The sequence below is a fragment of the Populus trichocarpa genome, chromosome 18 (genome assembly GCF_000002775.5).
Source record: "Populus trichocarpa isolate Nisqually-1 chromosome 18, P.trichocarpa_v4.1, whole genome shotgun sequence".
In the NCBI taxonomy this organism is placed as follows: domain Eukaryota; kingdom Viridiplantae; phylum Streptophyta; class Magnoliopsida; order Malpighiales; family Salicaceae; genus Populus; species Populus trichocarpa.
This window is the reverse complement of record NC_037302.2, coordinates 956,154-980,972: the sequence shown is the minus strand read 5'-3', so window position 1 is coordinate 980,972 and position 24,819 is coordinate 956,154. Positions and strand designations below refer to the sequence as shown.

At 29.7% G+C, this 24,819-nt stretch overlaps 2 protein-coding genes across 2 annotated transcripts; one reads left to right on the top strand and one right to left on the bottom strand.

The window, feature by feature from the left end:
- Positions 1–1,413: 1,413 nt before the first annotated feature.
- On the top strand, positions 1,414–4,121 carry LOC7465444 (aspartyl protease AED1). Its single transcript, XM_024590098.2, has 3 exons — positions 1,414–1,661; positions 1,787–2,215; positions 3,077–4,121. The coding sequence occupies exons 1-3, from the start codon at positions 1,472–1,474 to the stop codon at positions 3,883–3,885; spliced, it is 1,428 nt and encodes a 475-aa protein (XP_024445866.2). The 5' UTR covers positions 1,414–1,471; the 3' UTR covers positions 3,886–4,121.
- A 14,227-nt stretch (positions 4,122–18,348) lies between these two features.
- LOC7465446 (protein ENHANCED DISEASE RESISTANCE 2) lies at positions 18,349–19,551 on the bottom strand. Its single transcript, XM_002324898.4, has one exon. The coding sequence runs from the start codon at positions 19,534–19,536 to the stop codon at positions 18,559–18,561; it is 978 nt and encodes a 325-aa protein (XP_002324934.3). The 5' UTR covers positions 19,537–19,551; the 3' UTR covers positions 18,349–18,558.
- Between the last annotated feature and the right edge of the window lie 5,268 nt (positions 19,552–24,819).

Below are 24,819 nucleotides of genomic sequence, written 5' to 3'. Positions count from 1 at the left end.
ATAATAAAACAAATGTCGAGCTAGGGACCCTGAAAGATAAGGCAGACCTCGTCTCCACACAATATTTTTTCCACAACAATTGATATTAGCGGTTGATTGGCTAGAGAAAAAGTTTTTTTATGATAATGCAATCCCTCCGATGAAAGCTCGAAGATTAAGTCTCTCGAAAAGGATATGTGAGAACTAGTTAGTGGAGCAGAGATATTGAGTGACAAACCGAACGAGATAAGGTGTGATTTTATGATTGCGAATGAAGTAAGAATTCCACAGGGCGAAGAAAAATATCATATATCACACGTTAGATTATAGTCTTTCTTTGGCTTTAACAAGATGGATTAATTATAAGCAAGAAAAGTCAACAATGTCTTCCTCAATCGTATTCCACAATAAGGGAGACAATTCGCCTTGACTTGCTTTTCTTTAGGTTGTTATTGTTGTAGTAGTTTGCAAGTGAATAGAGAAGAATTTATAACCGAGTTTGGCTTAATTACTGTGTACTCTTTCACCAATCTTGGCCGATTTAAAGGTTTATATATATTCGAATAGAATGCTTCTCAGGACTTACGTGCCTCTTCTTCTTTAATAGCATCCGCATTCCTTGGAGTGAAAGACTAGCTGGAGAGGATCCTGGCTTGCCTAACTTCCAGGGATGCTTTGAAGTAGTCCATTCATCCCGCTGCTTTCATTACTCAGTGACATAAGGCCTCCCGTGGAGATAAGGCTGCTCACTCTGCTCTCTCTCTAGAAAAATATTCTTATGTTATATTAAAAAAAAATTAGATGTTTGTAAGTGTAGATTTTTATTGTGTAGTAAATTTAATAAAATTTATGATGGATGATTTTTTTTAATGAGCTTTCTAATACTATTATACACTGATATTTATAATATTAAAAAGATAATATTTGGTATTTGGCCACTTGGAACTTAATATGTTAGTGAGATTATTATTTCTTTTAGTTTATTTCTTTTAATTTTTATAATTAATTTATAATTATTAGGATAAAACTAAATAGTAATTATTCAATTTAATTCAAAATATAATTGTTTCATTAACTATCATACAATTTCATTAACAATCATAATGTTAAAACATTATGATATCTCAAGTCTATATGAACTTGTAATTACTATACAGATAAAAAAATGTACAAAACAAATGTAATTTTTCACTTTGGTCTTTTCTTTTTTTTTTTTTTTCAGATATTTAGTAGACTTAATTGTATCATTAAGTTGTTTTCTCTATGTATATAAAACAAATAAACACTTTATAAACATTTAAACATTGTATTTATGTCTCTAAGCTAATTTTTTATTTGTTTCCATTCCCAAACGATTTAATTAACAGGTCTTCCATAATCTCTGGCTGTGATCGTCCATTTTAGCTTATATAAGGCCATTGGGGCTAAGCCAAGAAAATAGTGTGGTGGTATTTGTGAGAACATAATTAGGTGAGGGACATCGATCTTTCTCATGGCCAGTACTCCCCTTTCTCCCATCTCACTTACCTTTATCCTCTATGTTTTTCTTGTTCTCCTATGCCCTTTATGCTCTTTGAAGAAAGGGCTTACCGTTGAAGGAAAAGAGACTACAAAAAATTACATTCGTACCGTAAGAGTCAATTCTCTTCTGCCATCGAATGTCTGCAGCCAATCCACCAGAGGTCAAAATCTTCTCTAATATCTTCCTTTATGTTTGAGTACACAGAATTTATGTCTAACTAAAAATTTTACCCTTATATATTTGAGACTTTTGAGTGTTCTTATCAATTTTAGTGATGTGTTTCAGTTCTCAACAGAGCTTCATCCCTAAAAGTTGTAAACAAGTATGGACCATGCATTCCAGTGACCGGAGCTCCAAAAACAATCAACGTTCCCTCAACAGCCGAATTCCTCCTTCAAGACCAACTTCGAGTGAAATCATTTCAAGTTCGGCTTTCCATGAACCCAAGCAGTGGTGTTTTTAAGGAGATGCAGACTACAATTCCGGCATCTATAGTACCGACTGGAGGTGCATATGTTGTCACCGTGGGCCTTGGCACACCAAAAAAGGATTTCACCCTCTCATTTGATACTGGTAGTGACCTTACATGGACTCAATGCGAGCCATGCTTGGGGGGTTGTTTTCCGCAAAATCAACCGAAGTTCGATCCAACCACATCAACTTCATACAAAAACGTTTCGTGTTCCTCGGAATTTTGCAAGTTAATTGCTGAGGGTAATTATCGTATTCTTTTAACATATTCTAGATTTAAGAATTTAAATTTACACCGGGATGGGGAACATCGATGTGTTCTATTGCTGGTCAAATAATAATCCTAAAAACTAGTGTTGTCAACCTAAGGGATTGACCTTAGAACTTAGCCTGGGTTTGAAATTAGACGGTTAAAGAAGTTGATTGAACTTGATGGTCACAAAGTATTTGAACCTTGTCTCTCTTTCAACAACAAAAAGTTTTTGCCATAACATGACATCAGTGATACAATTTGGTTTTGATTTTATATATGCGATGCTTACTGAGTTAAAATGTTGAAAAAAATTGCTGACTTTCACGCTCTTCACATACACTATTACTAGTGTGCTATGAATGCATTTTTGATAATTTTGACAATTAATAGATATATTAACATTATAAACCATTGACATGATAGGCTAGCTCGTGACCCAATGATGTAAAGCCTTGACCGAGTATAACAACACTTTTGTGAACCATTCTATCAACCCATAAGGATGGCATAATGGTTGAGATGTCGGATAAAAAATTTTGAGATCATGGTTAAGAACATTATCTATTGTAATGTGCAAAAATCTCTTTTCTCATCTATATGGTGGTGTTTGGTATTGTAATTTAACTTTTAAAAAAAATTAAATTTTTCTTTTTAGCTTCAAATTAATAAATTAAAAAAATATATTTTTAAATAAAAAATAATTTAAAAAATAATATTTACTACACTTGCAAACAGGCAAATATATATAATAATGATATACTTGTTTAATTTAAAAATATATATATATTACAAAGATTCTTGGATTGAGATGTGTACTCTATTTCTAGCGTATGTTTACCTTTCATATGCAGAAGCGGCACAGGATTGCATTTCCAATACATGCCTTTATGGAATCCAATACGGGAGTGGCTACACCATCGGATTTCTTGCCACAGAAACACTAGCCATTGCATCTTCAGACGTGTTCAAAAACTTCCTGTTCGGTTGTAGCGAAGAGAGTCGGGGCACATTCAATGGTACAACCGGTTTGCTAGGACTGGGCCGCTCCCCAATAGCCTTACCATCACAAACTACCAACAAATACAAAAACCTCTTCTCTTATTGCTTACCAGCATCTCCAAGCTCAACTGGTCACCTCAGTTTCGGTGTTGAAGTCTCTCAGGCTGCAAAATCCACTCCAATTTCTCCAAAACTCAAACAGTTGTACGGCCTAAACACTGTTGGAATTAGTGTTCGTGGCCGAGAACTACCAATAAATGGTTCGATTTCTCGGACAATCATCGATTCCGGCACAACCTTCACATTTCTTCCATCCCCGACATACTCGGCTCTTGGCTCAGCTTTTCGAGAAATGATGGCAAATTATACTTTGACAAATGGAACATCCAGCTTCCAGCCATGCTATGACTTCAGCAATATTGGCAATGGCACTCTTACGATACCTGGTATTAGTATTTTCTTCGAAGGTGGAGTTGAAGTGGAAATCGATGTTTCGGGGATCATGATCCCTGTGAATGGTTTGAAAGAGGTGTGCTTGGCATTTGCGGACACTGGGAGTGATTCAGATTTTGCAATTTTTGGAAATTATCAGCAGAAGACATACGAGGTGATCTATGATGTTGCTAAGGGAATGGTTGGATTTGCTCCTAAAGGTTGTTAGCTAAGAAATTAAGAAAAATGAATCCCGAGTACGTCATCGTGCAGTGGTCATTGTAAAATTTCATATAATAAGAACCATCAACATAAGATGAGCAGAAATAAACTAGAGAATATTTAGTGGGTGTATAGCAGAGAAAGTTTGCATGTATTTATATGGAAATAAGCTCTTGATCAGAGAGGGCGGGCATGCCTCGTCATGGTATGATTTCCCAGTAATGTTTTAACTAAATCTCTTCACACCTGTGTATAATAGCTAGCCATTAGATTCTTCGTAATCTCTTTGTTTTTTTTTTAATTGCATTCCTAAGCATTTATTTTTATTTAATGTTTATTTCATATTGAATCCTAATTTTTTTAATAATTTTCTTAATTAATTTTTTAAAATTACATCCCTAAACATTTAATTTCATTAAATTTTCCCTAAACGTTTAATTTTTATGTTGAATTTAGTCATAATTTTTTTAATTTCTATTTATTTTGTTTTGTATTTTTTTTTTTCAATTTCATCCCTCAATATTCTTTTTATTAAGAATCTTGTTTCCTTGTTATTTCGGGTTTGCCTTTAATGGTCATGTGTTTGATTGTCATAAATCTAAAAGATTAGCTCAAGTTGACTTTGATCTTTCTTTAAAATACTTTTTTTCAAATATTTGTTGTGCTAGTATTTTTTTTTTTGCTTTTCTAATTATGGGGTCATTTTAATTTCATGTTTTAGGTCATATATTTGATTTGTTGACCCTGGCTGTTAGGTTTGCTCAAGACTTTTTGTTTTGTTATCTTTTTTTATATATTTTTCAATCATGTTGACAGAAGTCTATTCCTTATATTTTTTAGTTCGAACTAAGTTATTTAAAATTGTTCAACCCAATCAGCTTGATGACCTGAGTCTTAGATTTTCTTTTTGAGTTCTTTAAAATGCTAGCATCATATGAAATTTTTTTGCGCTCGGGATAATTTTTGCCTACTCACAACATAGTGATTATATAACCCAAGTCATGGTGAGCTTCTTGATTTATGATTATGATTTTTTTAAAAGAAAAGACTTTAAAAAAAACATGTGCTCTCGTTTTTCTAATAAAACAAAATTACAACTTGTAACAAGGCATAGGTTAACGATTTATTTAGTTAAATAAGTGCATTGTCTTTTTAATTTATTATTTGGTTTTTTCTCAAAAAAAACATTAAGAACATGGTCATTTTCATTTTTTGGCTAAAAAAAACTTATTCCCCGATGCGGAGCGCAGGTTACATGACTAATGATTCCTCTAAATAAGAATACATTGAAATGAAAGTTGTCAATTTTGTTTTGTTCCGGCCAAAATGACTGGTATATCTTGTTTTAGTTTAAAAAACAGAACAAACTAGAATAAATTTCATCTTGATCAAAATCTCAACTTGTTCTGGTAATGCCAGCCAAATTACAACCAAAAAGTTTCGGTTTTGTTTTGGCCAAAAAGTGTTTTTTTTTTCCTTTTCAAAAACAAATCAATGATTTTTTTTCTAATTTCATCCTTCAACACCTGATTTATTGGAGATTGGACTTCATGATTTCTTATGGTTTGTTTTTTTGTGGTTATCTCAATCTCATAACACATATCACGGGTTTGACGGGTTAATCCAGTTGACTCGAGTTTTTTTATATATTTTTTAATTGATTTTTTTTTCAGTTTCATAATTAAACATCTTCAATATTTAGTTGATTATGAATTAAACTTTTTCATTTGTTTTAGTTTGTTTTTTATAAAATTATCTCAGTCTCATAATATGGATCAATTTTGCGAGTTAACCTGAATAGACTTAGGTCGTTTTATGATCTCATGATTCAGGTCGATCTAATATGTTATCATCTCAACATTTCAAAAAAAAATGCCTTGAATTTTTTTAGTCAAACTATATTTTTATTAGTCATTCAAGTTATTTTTAAATCAACTCCCACAATTTTACTTGTGTTTGAAATTTAAATTATATAATTTCAAGTTAATTTATCTTTAAATTTGAATTAAAATTATATTTATTGAATTAATATTTTGAGTTTTATATATATATCCAAAAACAAAACTGAAACGATATACCAAAATGTTCCAAAACCAAAATATATTGTTTCAATTGAAAATATAAAATGCAACAGAATTAATATCAATCACACATCAGAACTTCACATCTCAACCAATTAATGCCTATAATTAAGTTTGAGATTGCAACAAACATTGATTTTCCTTTTTTACTGTTCTTTTTAATTTTATGTTCTTTTTCAACTTATTCTTTTTTGAAAAACATAATAAACAAAAGTTTTAAAGATGGAAATTTTTTTAGCAAAGAATAAGATTTTGGAAAAAAAAAAACTACTTAAATTAAGGATAGTCAATGCAGATCAAAAGACTATTAAATCATTTTTAATACCAAATTAAGAGATTAATGTGAGTTTGGTAATGGGTGAGTAATTTTATAAAAGTATTTTTCAATTAAAATGTATTATAATGACCTTTTAAAAAAAAAATTATTTTTATTTTTAACATCAGCGTATCAAAATTATTAAAAAATACTTAAAAATTACTAATTTAATATTTTTTAAAATAAAAAATATTTTAAAAAATAAATTGAATGGCAAGCAAAAATAAATGGTTAAGTTTAAAGAGACTACCTGTTTGTTTTTTACATTTTAAAATGATGTGCGTTTACTCGATGCATGTCCTATTCTATCCTTTCTGAACTTTTCTAACTCTTCTCTATCATTGTAGCACTAATTTTCCACGTAGTAATTACGAGGAAGAAGCACAATGTAAATGAAATTCAACCATAGCCATCAATTCTATTCTATTGGATTTATTTTAAGAATCTGCCTTTTCCTTTTTATACTAACTGCGTTGCATCTCATCTGGTATGGGGCAGGTTCCGTCATTCAATATTGCGGTGCTTATTCTCGGCCACTCTTTTGTGTTCTGCAACTTATTAAATTGCTTCACAAAGATTTTGCATGTATGTGAAAACCTATCATTAATTTCTTAAATACATATATGTTTCTTGATACAGCAAGAATTTAGAGAATTATCTGAAAGGGTAAAATCTGTAGATCCACATCCAACAAAACCATGGTAACCAAGATTTATTTTCCCCATCTATTCTATAACTTCAATATTTGTGTGCTAAGTCCAAATATGATTTACACCCATATATATATATGCAGGATTCTAGCAGGTTTGTATTCAGGAACTGTATGTATATGGAACAACCAGACACAGGTTAGGACTAGCTACTATTCTTATGCCTCATTTGTAAGACTGCTGCCTTGTTCTTGTTAGTTGAGTCCTTATATTACTAATTAACTTGGAGCTTGCATGATTGATTCTAGACCAAGGAGAAGTCTTTTTAATGTCACAGAATTGCCAGGTAAATATCTATATGGACTTTATACTGTTTGTTATACATGACTAATTGTATATTCTTGTGCAAGTTAAGATTAAGATTAGCTAGGTGATGCTTAAACAGGATGTCGTGAGCACTTTCTAATACCTTAAACAAGCTTTAATTTCAAGTTTCTGACAAATTAATTATTCTGAAGTTCATTTTGATCGAATGTTTTAATATTCTTGCAGTAAGGTCAGCAAGGTCATAACCCAAACGTCACTTCATGTTGTGTTCATCCACAGCTTCACATCATAATTACTACTTCTGAGGATAATATACCATCCGACTATGGGATCCAAAAAACCGGTAAATTCCCGTTCGAGCAGTTGTTCCCAGATTGTAAGTAAACATAACTGTAGTTCTTTAAGTTTCCATGATGCCATACTTACAAGAAGAATGTAAATTTTAACTCCTTGCACATTTAATTCTGCTAAAACTTTTAAATGTTTCTTATTAAATTTCAGACCCCTACTCACATTGGATTATGGACTTCAAAGAGTTTGGGCTGTTGGAGGCAAGCAAGGGTCATGCCAGTAAGTTTTGTCATTAATTATGTTTTCACGGCACCAAGTTAATTCCTTGATTTAACATTGGGTTGTGACAATGGAATCACTATGCTCAAAGTAAGTATTGACGTCGACAGTGAAGCCTCAGATTCATGTGAAGACGAAACACTAACGTCATCGATCTATCTTCCGAGTGGAGGAGAAGGCGAGAATAATGTCAGCTGCTAGAGTCTTTTTGCTTGCTGTTTTATTTTGTATTACAATGGCTTGTACTGGATTGCATAATCTCCTAGCTATCGTACATATACGTTTGCCAAGACACTGGGGTTCTTTCTAGAGCCTACTTCATGCTTGCTCTATAAATAAAAACTAGCTAGAATTAAGAACAGTAACTGCTTACACTTGTTTAGAAACGTGTGATGATCTTTGTGTTGTTCATAAGAAAAAAATTCCCAGAATCAGTCGCAATTTATTTTCTTTTATGTATACAAAGGAAGCAAAACAAAGAAACGACATTATGGTATAAGCAAATATGGACGATCACAGCCAGAGATTATGGAAGACTGACCTTAAGAAATGCAAGTCAAGGTGACTTGTCTCCATTATTGTGTGGAATAGGATTGAAGATGACAACGTTGATTTTTCTTGCTTATAAAAGCCAAATCAAGACTATAAGTAGCTCTCATGGACTTGGCTCTTAAAGGAAGCTCCATCAAACTCGACAAAATAATCTATCATGTGATTTCAATGAACACGAAATGTTTTTGAATGAGATTGACTTGAAATGAAATGTTTTTGAATGAGATTGAATGAAATGTTTCAAAAAATCGGATAAATAGTAGAAGTAGATCCCAAGTTATGTTATTAATTGGGAGTAATGTAACCCTGGCGGAGACAGGGGGTGGAAGGAAGGGGGGCAAGCAGGGCCCGGACCCCCCTAAAACATTTTAATTTTTTTCATTACCCAGAGATTAAGGTGGCCTTATTACACTGATTTTACTTTTGATTTACAATTTACTCTTGGCATATTGTGGCCTTATTACGTGGAAAGAAAAAAATATAAAGAAATTACTTTGTGAAATAAAAAACAGAGCCAAGTAGCCATCAATTTATCCTAATATAAATCATGCGGCCGATTAAACAGAGAAATAAAAACACAAATTACGAGCAAAATTTTTCTATAAATAAATTGAAGCAGAGTTATTAATAAATTTATCTTTCATCAAGCAAAACAAGGTAATTTAAATTTAAAATCTATTTTTGTTTTGTTTTGAGATGTTTGTTAGTAATTTGATGAGGTTTTTTTATAATTCTATCATTTTTGCTCTTTTTTTTCTCAGATCTGCTAGTTCTACCAATTGTTTTTTGAATTCTTGTTATAATGATTTTGTTTCTAATTAATTAGATATATTTTATTGGTTTGTTTTGATTATGTTTGGATTTTTTTTATGTTTTGTTTTTAGCAGAACCATCAAAATTATTAATTTTTTCTTACGATATATGTTTTGATCTTAGGTTAAACCATGAACAAAATAAGAAGAATTGATTTTTTTTTTGAAAAACAAATATTGATGACTCTCGGCCTAGTGAACCAACTCCAATGTGTAATGTTGAAGTTATGGTTGAGCAGCTCCAATGTGCTTCAATTTACAAAAAAAACCTGCGTTTATTAGTAAGCAACCTCTTACCAGGATTGACATTGCTCATTTAATTGGAGATCCAAGTAATCATCCTCAAATTTAGGAATACCCGGTTAATTAACAAGATGAAATTTGAAGGGCATACATTAATCTGGGACCATATCAACCTTTGATGTCTGAATATCTGCTGAATGGTAAAAAACATCCTCGTCGATTTCAGTCTCATTGGGTCAAAAGTTATCCGTTGTTTGAATATTCAGAGAAAAAAATATTATATCTTATTATATTAATTTTGGCCCCCTCTAACAAATAATTCTAGCTCCACCACTGCTGACAGGCCCCTGCAAAGAAAAAAAAATCCAGCCCTCCCTTAATAATATTTATATTTTTAATCTAAATAATAAAACAACTAACATTTTAGCTTCTCTTAATTTTATTTTCTGGTTCCACCCCTAAATATAACCAATTAAAATTCAATAGGTTATGTTAGTATCTATATTAATCTAAAAATTTAAACAATTAGATGAGATATCAAAATATGATTTATATTATTTTCTAACACAATTCTTTAAATAGAAGCCTTTTAAAATTAAAATTTGTGACTATTTGGTTATCTAAACTATAATACCATATCAAAAATTTATAATAATCTAAAATTTTAAATTATTATATGAAATTATAAAATATAATTTATATTATTTTTAATACTCTCACATTCAGAAAATTTAATTTAATGTATTGTTCTACTCAGAGGAACACAATCATTAAATGGTACTTCATCAAAAAAAAAATTAAAAAACAAATCCTCAAAGTTATAGCACAATCATTAAATGGTACTTCATTAAAAATTAAAAAAAAATCCTCAAAATTATAGCACAATCATTAAATGGTACTTCATTAAAAATTAAAAAAAAAATCCTCAAAGTTATAGCACAATCATTAAATGATACTTCATTAAAAATTAAAAAAAAATCCTCAAAATTATGGCACAATCATTAAATGGTACTTCATTTGTAATAGTGCAACTTTCATATTTGTTTTTTTTATATTTTTAATAAAGGGTTGTGCTATTAGTAGTAGCAGCGTAACTTTTTTATATTATGTTGACATATTCTAGAATTAACGAGATTACTTGCTCGCGCACTGCCGCGGGCTTATAAAACAAATGCATTTGATAGTGTTATAATTGTGAACCAGCGCTAAATAAGTAATAGAAATTAAAGGTATGATGGAGCAAATATTTCATGACGGAAAAGGAAGTTGTGCTGGTGATCAAAAACTTAGAGACTGAATAAAATGATTTGTAGCAATCTACAGTGTTTTGTGAGGAAAGATACAGTGATTTCGCCACATGATTTAGCTTTTGAGTTAATAAAAAGCAAAAAAAAAAAATACAAAGCTAAATTCTCTACCAACTTAATATTAAAAAAAAACCAACAAAGATAATTTTGGAAGGAAAAAAAACCCATGAGAAAAGATGTTGCAGTAATTGACAATGTTTTGTGAGGAAAATTACAGCGTTTTTCCCAATAAAATAAACTAAAAAACTATTTAGAGAAATATTATAGCAATCTACAGTGTTTTGTGAGAAAAACTACAACGCTTTTCTCATATGATTTAACTTTATTGTAATTATAATTCTTAATCAACTCAATATTAAAAAAAAATCAACAAAGATAATTTTGGAAAAAATCATAAAAAAATCACATGGAAAAACACTACAACAATTCACAGTGTTTTAAATAAAAAAAAATAACAAAGCTAAATTCTTAATCGGCTCAATATTAAAAAAAAAATCAACATAGATAATTTTAGGGAAAAAAAAACAAACACTAAAAAAAGGGAAAAAAATCATGTTAGAAACACTATAGCAATTCACAGTGTTTTGTGATGAAAGCTACAGTGCTTCCCCACATGATTTAGCCTTATTTGTAATGACTTGTAATTGTAATTCACAAACAACTCAATATCAAAAAAATAAAATTGAAAAAGATAATTTGAAAAAAATTATAACAAAAAAAACTATGCGGAGAGACACTATAGCAATCCATAATGTTTTATGAGCAAAGCTACAATACTTTCCCCACATGATTAAGCTTTATTACAAAGTTAAATTTTAACCAACTCAATATTTAAAAAAATAAAATCGACGAAAATGATTTTGGAAAAAAATATTACAAAAAAAGAAAACACAAAAGAAACTGGAAAAAAACTATGTGAGGAAAAATTGTATCAATCCATAGTGTTTTTTGAGGAAAAACTTGTATTTACTTGTAATTACAATTCTTAACCAGCTTAATATTTAAAAAATAAAATTGACAAAGATAATTTTAGGGAAAAACATAACGAAAACAGAAAAAAACCATGTGGGAAAAAACACTGTAGCAACCAACAGTAATTTTCGAGGAAAGTTAAAGTGCTTTCCTCACATATTGTAACTGTAATTTTTAACCAGCTCAATATTAAAAAATAAAATAAAAAAAGATAATTTTAGAGAAAATCATAAAAAAAATCATGCAGAGAAACACTGTAGCAATAAACAATGTTTTAAAAAAAAATTACAAAACTAAATTCTCAATCAGCTTCATATTAAAAAAAAATCGAAAAATATAATTTTTTAAAATAAAGAAATAAAATAGAAAAACTATGTGGAAAAACATCGCAGCAATCCACAGTATTTTCAAGAAAAAAATTACAAAGCAAAAATTTTAACCAGGTCAATATTTAAAAAGTAAAATCAACAAAAATAATTTTGAAAAAAACAAAAGAAAAAATAAATGAAAAAAAAATTAGGAAAGTTGAAAAAAAAAAGTAATTTTGAAAAAAAAAATTTGAAAAAAAAACAAAAAAAAAAAGGAAAAGTAAAAGGGAAAAGTTAAAAAAAAAAAAAGAAGTGGGGAAGAATCACTGTGGATTACTGTTGTAATCCACAGTGAAATGTGTGTGGGGGAACAGTGATTCCCCCACACGGTTTAGTATATGTGTTAATTAGTTCATATTCTAAATTTATATGGCCAGTATGTACATACGTAAATTTATGGAAACACATGATCCGTGTGAACCAAACAGATCAAAAATAATAATATGGTACATTATATCAATCAGGTAAAGAGCGTAGATTCCAGTTAAAATGTTTTGTATGATAATTAAGCTCTGTTTGCTATTATGATTTGGTGCTGTTTAAGTTGTTTTTAGGTTAACCACAACTTCAAAAGTTGTTTAGTTTTTATTATTTCAACCTGTTTTTTTATCTTAAATTATGCTAAAAATTTAAATTTAAAAAAATATAATTTGTATCTTGTTTTTTTAGCTTGTTTTTGCAAACTATAATTATAAAAATTAACATAATACCAAAGAAACGCTTAATTTCCCAGTTAGTGTTAGAGAATAATATATATCATATATTAGGATCTTATCTAACAACTTAAGCTATTGGGTTGAAATGTTTCTTTAACATGGTATCAAAGCATTGATGATCAAACGATCACGAGTTCGAATCTCATCATCCTTATTTATTTAATAAAAATTAAGCACAAAGAGTGTGGGCATGTGCAAGTTTCAAGCCTAAAGTGTTTTCACTTGAATAAGTGTGTTAGAAAATAATATAAATCATATAATATGACCTCACATAATAGTTTAAGCTATTGGGTTGAGATGGTTCTTTGACAGCTACAAACTAGTATTTAACTATCTATGTAAAAGGTGTAAAGGATTGCTCTTCCTCGAGTATATGTAGTTACTTGTTAAATAACAATTTCAACTCAAAAGTTTAAGTTGTTAGGTAAGGTTTCAAAATATAATTTATATTATTTTCTAACATGTCCTCTCACGTGAAATTATTCTCTAACATACCCCTCAAATATTTGGACTTGAAACTTGCAGATGTCATGTCAAATAACCATCTCAACTTAAAAATTTAAATTATTAAATTATATGGTCCAAGATATAATTTATATTATTATTAAATATTACACAATCACTTATCCACCAAAGGATTTCTTACCATAGTAACGCTAGCCATTACATCGATCATCGGAAGTGTTGAAAACTTTGTGTTAGGGTTTGGCTAACAGAATGCAGGCAAATTCTATGGTACAACCAGTTTGCTAGGACTAGGCTGGATGGAGGAGGGGATAGCCTTACCATCACAAACCACCAACAAGTGCAAGAACATTTTCTCGCATTGCTTACCATCATCCTCCAGCTCAACCAGTTAATTATCTCAGCTTCAGTGACGATGTCTCAAAGGCTATGAAATTCTTACCAAGGCTACAACCATCACCGATTCGACTTGCAGCCATGCTATGATTTTAGTAATTGTAGCAATGGCAATATTACGTTACTTTACTGAAGATTAGTATCTTCTTCAGCGGTGGAGATTGATGGTTCGGGTGTTAATTTTGGCTTGGCCCCTGTGAAAGGTATGACAATATTGTGCTTGGCATTTAAAGGGGAATGATGGAAATTTAGCAGATTTTGGAAATTATCAGCAGAGGACAGAAGAGGTGGTCGATCTATGAGTAGGCTGGTACGTAGTTGTAGCTAAAATTATTCGGAAAAATGAAGCAAATTCATAGAAGAAGATCCATCAGCATTGTAAGCTGAAACAAACTAGAGTTAAGTGTGAAGAAGAGATCAGTGAGTGTTTACCTGCATGGGAATAAGTTCTTGAACAGAGGAGGGCTTTCCTCGTCGTGGTTTTAAAGCTTAAAAATTTTAAATATTTGTTAGTTACTTTTTAGTAATGAATTTGATTGATCCATGTAATTCACATGAAGGACAATAAAAGGCTAAAATAGGCTATAAAAGAATTAGAATTCTCCTGTACGTGTAATGTTATCAGAACCGAATGATTATTTTAGAAAATAAAATCAATTTAACTCTTTATTATTTTATATCTCTCACCTGTAAAGAATATCACCAATCCACTCAAAACAAGTTGATTATTTCAACTTGTAATCGGCAGATACGCACAAATCCTCCTATGATCAAGCAACAAGAATTTAAATTAAATAGCTTCTTATCTTTTATCCTTATCTCATATAATATCTCATATAACAAAAATACAAATGTATAAACCTTGATGAGTATAACTCAACTGATCAGGTTCTGAGTCTGCTTTTTAAAAGTCATCAGTTCGTATTCCACAAACCTCGGGGTCACTGGAGGCTTACATAATCGTTAACTTTAAGGCTCGTGGGATTAGTCGAGATACGAGCAAACTAGTCTAGATACCCATGTTAATTAAAAAAAAAATGTATATATCAGACGAAGCTAATAATTTGTTACATAAGTGAAGGATAAAAGATAAGGAGCTATTTTAAATTTTTATTGCTTGATTATAGGAGGATTTGTACATATCTGCTAGTTACAAGTTGAAACAGTCAACTCGAGTGGCTTGATGATATCCTGTACAGCCTAATTCAAAATCTTAAGATAATATTCAAATTTAAAAATAAAATAAAAATGCAATGGTATCATTTGGTATTACGAATGAGGTTCCAGCCGACATACAATGATAAAGCAAGCCGCAGACAATAAGAGCCCAAGGATTAGAAAACATTAACAAAAATAAAGGAAAAGAAAATTAAATTAAAAGAGAATGGGTTCATATTGTACTGTTACTCACAAAACAATAGGAATTAGTGTTTTGTTTCCCTTTTTTAATTATTTTATTATTTTATTATTTAATATTAAATTTATTGAGGATTAAGCTTTGTAATTTTTTTAATTTATTTTCTATAAGATTATCTCTTTTTCATGACTCGAAATGCGGGTTTGACGGGTTAACTTGGTTGATTAAAGTTTTTTTTTCAATTGATTTTTTTTTAATTTCATCCTTTAATGTTGGTTTGATTGAAAATTAAGCTTTGTTTTTTTTTTTTTTTTTTTGCTTTTTATATGAGATTATTCTCATCTAATGACTTCTAGTTATGAGTTTAATAAGTTAACTCTGTTTGACATAAGTTATTTTTTATATTTTTTTAATCAAATATTTTTTTTAATTTTATCTTTCAATACTAGTTTGATAAGAAATTAGACATTATAATTTGTTTTAATTTGTTTACCATCAAGTTATTTTGGTCTTATAATGACTCGGGTTGCAGGTTTAGTAGATTAATCTGGATTATATTTTGACCTTTTAAATTAATCAAATTATTTCAAATTAATCCCATATAATTAAGAAAAAATACTAAAAATATATTATCAATAACTAAATATTTTTTTAACCTTTAAAAAAATTTAATTTGATTCGTAGCGAGGAAAACAAAGTTGAAGACATGAAGCCTAGCCTAAAAGCAAAAAGAAAGAAAAGATGCAATCCACCACTACTACAAGCTGCCCGTAAAAGTTGGGGACAATTCGACAGCCATGAAAATATTTGTCATAATTGCTAAAAAGACTTGGCGGCGTCATGTTTTTTGTCCATTCAAGCTTTCAATTGTCATTTGTCAAGATTGTTGGCATGGCCACAACTTTAAGTGTTGTCAATGCCAGCCTGCCTGTTTCTTGAAGGATCTCATTCTGTCCCAATTCCCAAAGCATTCAATTTCAGCCCCAGAATAACAACGGTAAAAGAATTGAGGGGAAATCACAAGAACAGTCCAAGCAGGTTCGTCTTATTGCGGCAAAGAAAAAATTTGTAACATCAAATATTAAAATAAAAAAATAATTTTATAAATATAAAGTTTTTAATTTTATAAATAAAAACTATAAAATCCAAATCAATTCAATATATTACCATCTCGATCTTATTATAAAAAAAAAAAATAGCAAAATAATCACTTTATTTGGTTATTGAACCCCCCACAATGAGAGAAAACGGCCAAACAATTACTCATGGCAGTTTAAAGGAGTTTGTACAATCAAATCAAATCAAATGCAGAAAGACAATCTTTCTTTTTTCTTTTTCATGATCTTTGGCTATGGAGGTAGCCATGCTCAAAATCATGTGCACTCGTGTTCATTATAAAAGTTCTAAGCTTTTCTTTTTGTAATTGCCAACCCAAAGTTCTTGATTGGTTTGTGAAGGTGGGCGGCTGATCCAACTCTATCTGAGGACAATAGGAAAAGCAAAGAAGAATATAGAAAGAAATAGGAGAGTAAAAAGATTTTATTCTCCACTTCTTGTAGAAGAACTGTTTTCTAATCAATTGAAGATTAAATTATTTTTTCGGGCCATCTTAGAACTGTATTTTCTTAATAAATCTTTCAGAAAGCTTACTTCAAGGTTTCAATTTTTTTTTTAAAAAAAAAAAGAATTAATAAGTATACTTTTTTAACCACTAGATAAACATTTAGAATAAAGCTCTAAATACTTAGATTTTAAAAAGATTTTTATTTTTAAATAATTCGATGTATCATAGAAATAATATTTGTGTTCTAAAACTAATTTTTTTTTATTATTATTAACATGGATGTTCGGGTCAGCATGTGCGCACCTCGACTAATCTCATGGATCCTAAAATTAACTACCATGTAAGCCTTCAATGACCCTGAAAGGATTCGAACTCGTGATTATTGAGGAATAAACTTAATGTATGACCAGTTGAGCTACCCGTTACTAAATTATTTTTTTCACTTTAATTACATATGGATAATTTTGTAACTAATTAACCATGAGACGAGTTATAGCTTAGTGACACAATCCGAATAAAATATAGATTCTTGATTCACTCGTGGGCTATAAAAAAAAAACAATTAGGTAAGCATGTAAAGTTGGGCTCTCCTTGTCCTTCCATGGATAACAAGGTGTAAAGGCAAAAGAAATATTTTTAAAATCAATATGAAATTGAGCTAAAGAGGAATGGGAAGTCTTCGCCAAGTAAAGTTGAACTCTCGTGTCCGTTTCAAGGATAACAAGGTATAAAGAAATATTTCTTTTAACTCGACAAGAAATTGAGCTAAGAATGGAAAATCTTTACTCGTGATTTAGTATATGTTACGTATTCTGGTAATTTTTATGATTGTTGATTGAAAAGATATATTAAAAAAAAACTAAAAATTATAATTTTTTTATTAACCAAGGTTTTAAAAGGAAGTTTTTATTAAAATCTATATAATTTTGTTTTTTAATTGTTTTACAATTATAAAATTTTTTTCACAATTTTTTTATATATATCTTTCTATAAGATAATCGATTTTTTATTAAAAATATTTTTTTCACTATCATTGTATGTTGAATTATTAGCCCTTAAACTTCCTTTTTTTTCCCACGTGTCTCTTATAGGTAATAACAACAGGCATTAATAATCAAGTGCATGCTTAGCTCAGAAGGAGGAAAAAACAACACAGAACATTTCATCACAAGAACATGAACTGGGCTTGAATCAAGGATCTATATCGACCATACAGATCGGAATCCCAAAAAGAGGCGAAAATGTTGACCGCTTGATGATCCACGATCCCATTTCCCATCTGGACAAATTGACACTTACCACAAATATCTACACAGTGCATAATGTCCCCAAAACACATCAAAGCCTGACATCACGAAGGGAAGGCACCAAATCACGCCACACCTAACCATGACAACCACATTACTCCAAGGCAACGTACTCTTGCAAAATAACCCTCCCGTTCACGAGACCCGTTTTAACTATTTTTATATTCTAATATTAAAAATAAATTAAAAATTATTTTAATTTATTTTCAAAGAAAAAAAACTTTCTAAAAATAATATAGACCGTTGCTGTTAACACCCGTTAAAGCTTATCGTGGCCAGCCACATGCTGCACATGGTTGGCCTCTTGCTTTTATCGTAATATTTAACACGGCCAACTAAATTAACCCATGATTTAGTAGATTAATTTTAAAACAATGTCATTTATCTAATTTAAAAAGAAATATAATTAATTATATAGAAAATCCTGAACGAATCGACTAATTAAGCATAAAAAGTCACATGGGGGAGAGAAGAAACCGACATTGTTTTTGGTCATTTATATTTTGGATTTTTTTAAAATATAAAATCCCAACATTGTTATTTTCAACCATTTTTTTTATTATTATTATTATCTACAACAACCACCAATCCCCCTTGTAACTTGGTAAGGGATAAAAAAAAAACCCAAATCCCAAAACTAAATAATAAAAAAAGAAATACCAGCCAACTCCAGCCCTTCAATCCTCCTCTTCATCGCCTGACAAATGATGCTCCACCTTAGCAAACCCCGACCCACGCGCCAAACCCGTCGACGGGGAATCAACAACACGCGCCGTCGACATTTCCATCTGACAAACCCTGATTGCCCCAATCAACCTCTCCGGCAACTCCTCCTCCGTCTGCGCCTCCACGACAAACCCCATATCGATGGTGACATGCGCCGTGTACCCCAATGCGAGATGCAAAATTGCCGCAGCAATTTTCGAGCTGCCAACATCAACATCAATCTCGAAATAATTCCCACCCCTATGGTAATTAATATTTAACGCTTTACCTAATAAACACGCGCTGTAATTTCCTACCGTTTTTTTCACCACCCATGGACCCTTTTCAATCCGGTTCACGATCTTGAACCGTTGATTCCGAAATGCATCATCGCCGTTGATGAATCTATATAGGAGGGAATCGGACGGTAGAGGATCTTCCGATGCGAAGTAGAAAACGGCGCTGTGTTGGTCTTTACCGGGGACTTGAAGGTTGATAGCAAAAATGAAGGACTTGAGGGACTTATTTTGGGATTGTGCTTTCTTTAAGGCGTTTGCCACGCGATTATCTGGACGAGCGAGTACGTTGTCGAGTTTTGTGCTCGATTTGAGCCAGTCCATACCGGCGGGTGAGAGTAGGTAGTCGCCGGAGGGGGATTTCTGTTTTTTGATGAAGTAATTTTTTGAACGGAGAGAGAAAAGATCACCTGGCGGTGACGCCCATCCGTTAACACCAGTGTGTAAGTCCACGTGGCGAAGTGATCCACCGTTGATCGATTCGGTGATCCAACCGGGTGTTGATGATGATCTGGAGGTTGTTGATTCCGGACCGGAGCTCCGGTGTTTCTGTTTGGTTGGGTGCATGATGTTTTTTAAGGCTATCTCTCTCTCCCACCCCCTATCTCTCTCCGTAGGAATTCTTTTCTCTGTGTTGGGACTCTTTTTTGGCATGAGAGTGAAGTGTAAGGATGAGTGAGGGTATTATGGCCCCGGTTGTGGAAAATTACATGATGAGCCATTATTGTTGAAATTATATATTTATTTGGTCACTTTAGTTGTAATTTTGTGTTACTTTGGTCCTCTAAAATTTCTTGTCATGATTTTTTCCCCTCTCTGTTTATTTTTATGGTGAGTGGGGGTTGTGGGAAATTACATGATGAGCCATTATTGTTGAAATTATATATTATTTGGTCACTTTAGTTGTAATTTTGTGTTACTTTGATCCTCTAAAATTTCTTGTCATTCTCTGTTTATTTTTACTGTATGATCCTCCCATTAACTAATGGGGATTTGTGCTGATTAGAAAAAAAAATAATAGCACAGGTGAAAAATTATTTCATAATTTTTAAAAAAACTATGCTATTCTAAAACTTTTTTTTTAATTAATAGTGAAAATCATCAAAACAAAAAAAAACATAATTAATATTCTTATCTGACAGGATAAGATATGGGTTTTAGCTTCAAAAAAATATTTTTTATACTCAAGTTTATTTTCGTTTATTACTTTTTATATTCTCTTTATATGTATTTACCGATTTATTTGAAATATAAAATTTATTTTCAATTATAAATATTAGCTATCTAGAATAACAAAAAGTCTCTGGCGAGTAGTTTTTTTTTCCCCAAGCCTATATAGTGCGAGAGGAATTGAATAGGTTTTGGGAAAAAATTCTAACTCCAACGCCATCTAGCATAAATTACAAGGGTTGTGCTCATATCATAAAATCAATTTAAATTTTCTTTTTTTCCATTTCATTTTCCTTTTTATGTATATTCTCTTCTTGATTATTAGTGGAGTTTAATAATGCAATAGCTTATTAAGCCACTGGTTCAATCACAAGAAACTATAATTACAGTTATAATGATCCACATGCAAGAACAGGATGGTGATCGGTTTGATTTTGATAATTAGCTTTTTTAAAAAAAAATTATATTTTTTTGTGTATATATAGTAAGGTTTGGATGTCGATAGAATCCATCTCATCTGTAGCATACTCATACTAATAATTTCAAATTTTTATCAACAAGTATGAGACAAGCATGAAAAATACAAGTATATATCCTTGAAATTGAAATACAAATAAATATCATTTAGATCTAAATAGTGTTTTTAAGCCTAAATATGAAATTTGCTAGTCATTCTAATACTCTTAGTGCCTGTTTATTGTTGTGTTTTCTTATTATTTTTTAAATTATTTTTAAGAGCATTTCATGAAAGTTTTTAATTTTTTTTTATAATCAAATTTATTATTGTAATTTTTACATTTTTTTTTTTTTAGTGAAGTGGACCTTCACGATGGAACACTTGTTAAGAAGAAGAAGAAGTAAGGAGATGGTGTTAGGTTAAGAAATAGTGAAAGGACCATAATAAAAACGAAGTAAGAATAAAAGGACCAAATGCATCAATTTAATTGTGCTATTGTTTTATCACACTTGGGTTCTAGCGAGATTCCCTCCCTAAAAAAAAAATTTAATAAAATAAAAATAAATGACTCCACGCCAGAAACACTGCATCTCTGTCGATGTATTATGTCGACGAAGCATTCATTATCATCAGATTTCGAAAAGTAATTCAATTTGCTGACATGTGATTTACTGACTACTGACAACCACAAATTATTTCGGAGTTTTCATCATCAAAATTGTAAGGTACGATGCTTTTTTATATATAGTTGTTGATTTCTTTTTTCCAAATAGCAACTAAAAAATAAATAAAGTTTAGAAAAAGTAACACACATTTAAAAAGTATTTTTTTTTAAATAGTATATTTAATGAGTTGTGTTGTTAAAAATAGTGCAATCAGTAATTTTTTAAGAATATTTTTTTTATTTTTAAGTTTAATTTAAAATTTAAAATAATACTTATCATCTAGAAATTAAAATATATATTTTATTGACTTTATTCTAGTTTCAATAATAATTTCTTAAAATTTTAATAGGGTTATTTAACCTATTAGGTTAGTTAGTAATTATTATAATTAATTATAGTTAAATTAAAATTCAATAGGATTCTTTAATAGGTTAGTTGTAGTTAATTAAAATTTTAATGAGATATTTTAAATTAGTAGGTTAATTAATAATTATAAATAAAGTCCAGGAATAAATCATGTTAGTGAATCAGTTAATATTTTTTATTTCTGGTATATCATTAATGTATAAGATAATAATTTTGTTTAGAAAAAGGTAAGGATGTCATTTGGGTTTATGTTTTTCTAGTAAATAATCGGTTAAAAATAGATAAATATTAAGATTAAAAATAGATAAAAGAGATCTTTTTATTTGGTACATTATTAACGTATGAGGAGATAATTTTATTTAGGAAGGATATATAGGAATGAAATTTGGGTTCATATTTATTTGGTAAATTATTAATTTTAATTAATGATAAAATTAAAGATTTTAAAAAAAAATTGTATATTTCTTTTTTTTAAAAAAAAACTTTTGAGTCGGGAATAGATCGGACTATGTTGTTTCTAATAGCACAACTCGTTAAGATATGTTATTTTTCTTTTAAGAAAAAGGATAGTGTTTTCTTTTCAAAATAATTTTTTATTTTGTGAATGTTATTTTCAAAAAACATTTTTTTATAATTAGAGTGATTTTACAAGTTATAATTATTTTTATTAAAATAATATTATTTTTTTTATTAATTATTAATGTAATTAGATTTGAAATGGGTGAAGTATGTTTCGCTGCATCAATATCTTATTTGATTTTGACCTAGGTTAGATTCTAAATCCCAAATTTTCCAAGTAAATCCATTAGGTAAGACAAGATTTAATTAAAAACTATACTTTTATTTATATGCAATGAATTTATATTACAAAGTGAATGGAAAAGTAAGAAAGAAGGAAAAGACAGGAAAATATTTTAGGTAGTCATTTCACTAGCACAAGACAAAATATTTATTTAAGGGTTATTCATGCGATTGATTCATTGAATTACCCATTTGCATGCATAATTGACTGTATACATCATAATACACTTTGAAATGTTTAAATGTTTTTTATTATTATTCTTACTCGGTATCCTTACATTCTTTAAAAAAAATAAAATTAGCATTGTTCAAGGTTTACGGTTCATGGTTATCTCTTCTAATAAGTATATTTCCTGATGATCAAACTAATTTTTTATTTTATAATTTAATATGAGGTTTATATTCTAGTTATATATAAAAAATCTCTGAGGCATCAAAATAATTTTCTAAATTTATTCTTAATTAATATTATATTTAGCATGGGCATATAAATTTTATTATATGCATCCCATGATGATTAATGAAAGATTCGTGAATGGGAAACATTTATTTGCCTATTTCTATTTGCTTCTTAGTACATGCTTACAAATAAATACCCATTTTATAGTAATTAAAAAAACATGAGAACAAAGCTATTATTACGACCTTATTCACGGCCAAGATTATTAATTGTGTGGATTAATTTAAATCAATTGAAATAATATTATTTTAATTTAAAAAATAAAAATAAAAATTTTAAAAAAATTAAATTGAATTTTGATCGGATCCGAGTTTTTTAAATTCGAATGAGTTAACTTTCTCATCTGTTTTCTTAACTTGATCCAGGCTAGATTCTAGATCAATCCAATTTCGAGTTACCTATAATATTAAGCTACATTTAGTAACATTGATTAAAATCATGAAATATATTAATGTTCTCGTGTTGTTTAGGAACACAATGTAAACTCTTTTTTTAAAATTTAATTTTTTTTAAATTTTTAGTTGTTTTAATGTGTTGATATCAAAAATAATTTTTTTTTAAAAAAAATATTATTTTAATATATTTCTAAACAAAAAATACTTTAAACTACAACTGCTATCACAATCTCAAACACACACTTGAATATGAATATGATTAATACCTCCCATTATTTCATTTTCACCTGTAAAATGAATTCAATAAACTAGGAAACGTGAATATTATCTCCCCACGTTTGTGCATACGATACTTTCTTTTGTTTTTTGCTTTAAGAACAAAAAATTGGGAATGGAAAATTCAAAGTATTTGAATATTTGAGATAATCAGTGCGGAAAGGGATATAAATCAGCATCCATGCATATCAAAGAACAGCCTGGCGTCACACTTCTGTTCCTTTATCTTTTTAATTAATTATCATATCCTTTTTTATTCAATTAGCCTTAAACTTCAAGAAGGCAACAATAGTCCTTGTAGTGTTGGCTTATGTGATAATTAGTAATTAGGTTGATCCTATATTATCATCTTTGACTTAAATTTCAGGAATTCATTTCAGCTAAAACAAATGTGAAATTAATTTTTTTATCAGATTTTTCCGGATTTATAATGTGGTTGTCGTTTATTTTTAACTAAAAATTTGTGAAATTAATGTTTTTTAAATTATTTTTTTATTTAAATTCTCAATTTAAATTTAAAAAAAAACATTAATTTAATTAAACTTAATTGATACGTTACTCAATTGATCCGACAATGCAAGGGGTCGAAAAGTAGGGCCCCGAATCTTGAAAAGAAGAAGAAGAAAGGGCAATTGTGTAATTTTCAACAAGAACAAGAGGTTTTAAGAAATGAGAGAGACGCGTGGAAAATGGGACGTTAACTTTGATGAAGTACCAGCACTTTTTCATCGATATTAGCGTTCAAGATAGCGACACGTGGTAGAATATGGAGTCAGAGGGCATTAACGAAGAACTTATTAGCGTCACTCATCTTTGACCCAAACAGAGTCACCATGGAAGTTTGTGCCAACACGTGGAATTACTGCTCACTGCTTGCCCATTGACAAAATTCATTATTGTTTTCACTTTCTATCCTTTAGTTCAGAAGGGGCCCACAAGACGCTAGATTCGGATCATAATGCAATAAAAGTATAGTATGCCTACGTGATAATAATATTTTTAAAGAAGTAGGAAAAATCTGGGATTCATATCGTTTCAATAATTTTTATTAATTTAATAATATAATTTTAAAAAAGTTAATGATAAAAAGGAAAAATCCAAAAAAATATAATAACTATTTAAAATAAATAAATAAATGCTTATACATATAATAAAAAAGACCCAATAAATATTTTTAAAAGATCTTAACAATCTTATTTAATAATAAAGAAAAAGTTGAATGTGAATGAGATAAAAAAAAAATGAAAGAAATTCAAAGCTCAATCACCATCAAAACAAATATACAACGACTGAAAAAAATCAATTAATTTTTTAAAAATATATAAAAAAACTTGAGTTAATCCAAAT

Coding starts and splice junctions, on each gene's coding strand:
- LOC7465446 (XM_002324898.4), bottom strand. CDS start 19,536: ATGCCAAAAAAGAGTCCCAACACAGAGAAAAGAATTCCTACGGAGAGA.
- LOC7465444 (XM_024590098.2), top strand. CDS start 1,472: ATGGCCAGTACTCCCCTTTCTCCCATCTCACTTACCTTTATCCTCTAT. Junction 1,662..1,786: donor CTGCAGCCAATCCACCAGAG/GTCAAAATCTTC, acceptor GATGTGTTTCAG/TTCTCAACAGAGCTTCATCC. Junction 2,216..3,076: donor TTGCAAGTTAATTGCTGAGG/GTAATTATCGTA, acceptor TTTCATATGCAG/AAGCGGCACAGGATTGCATT.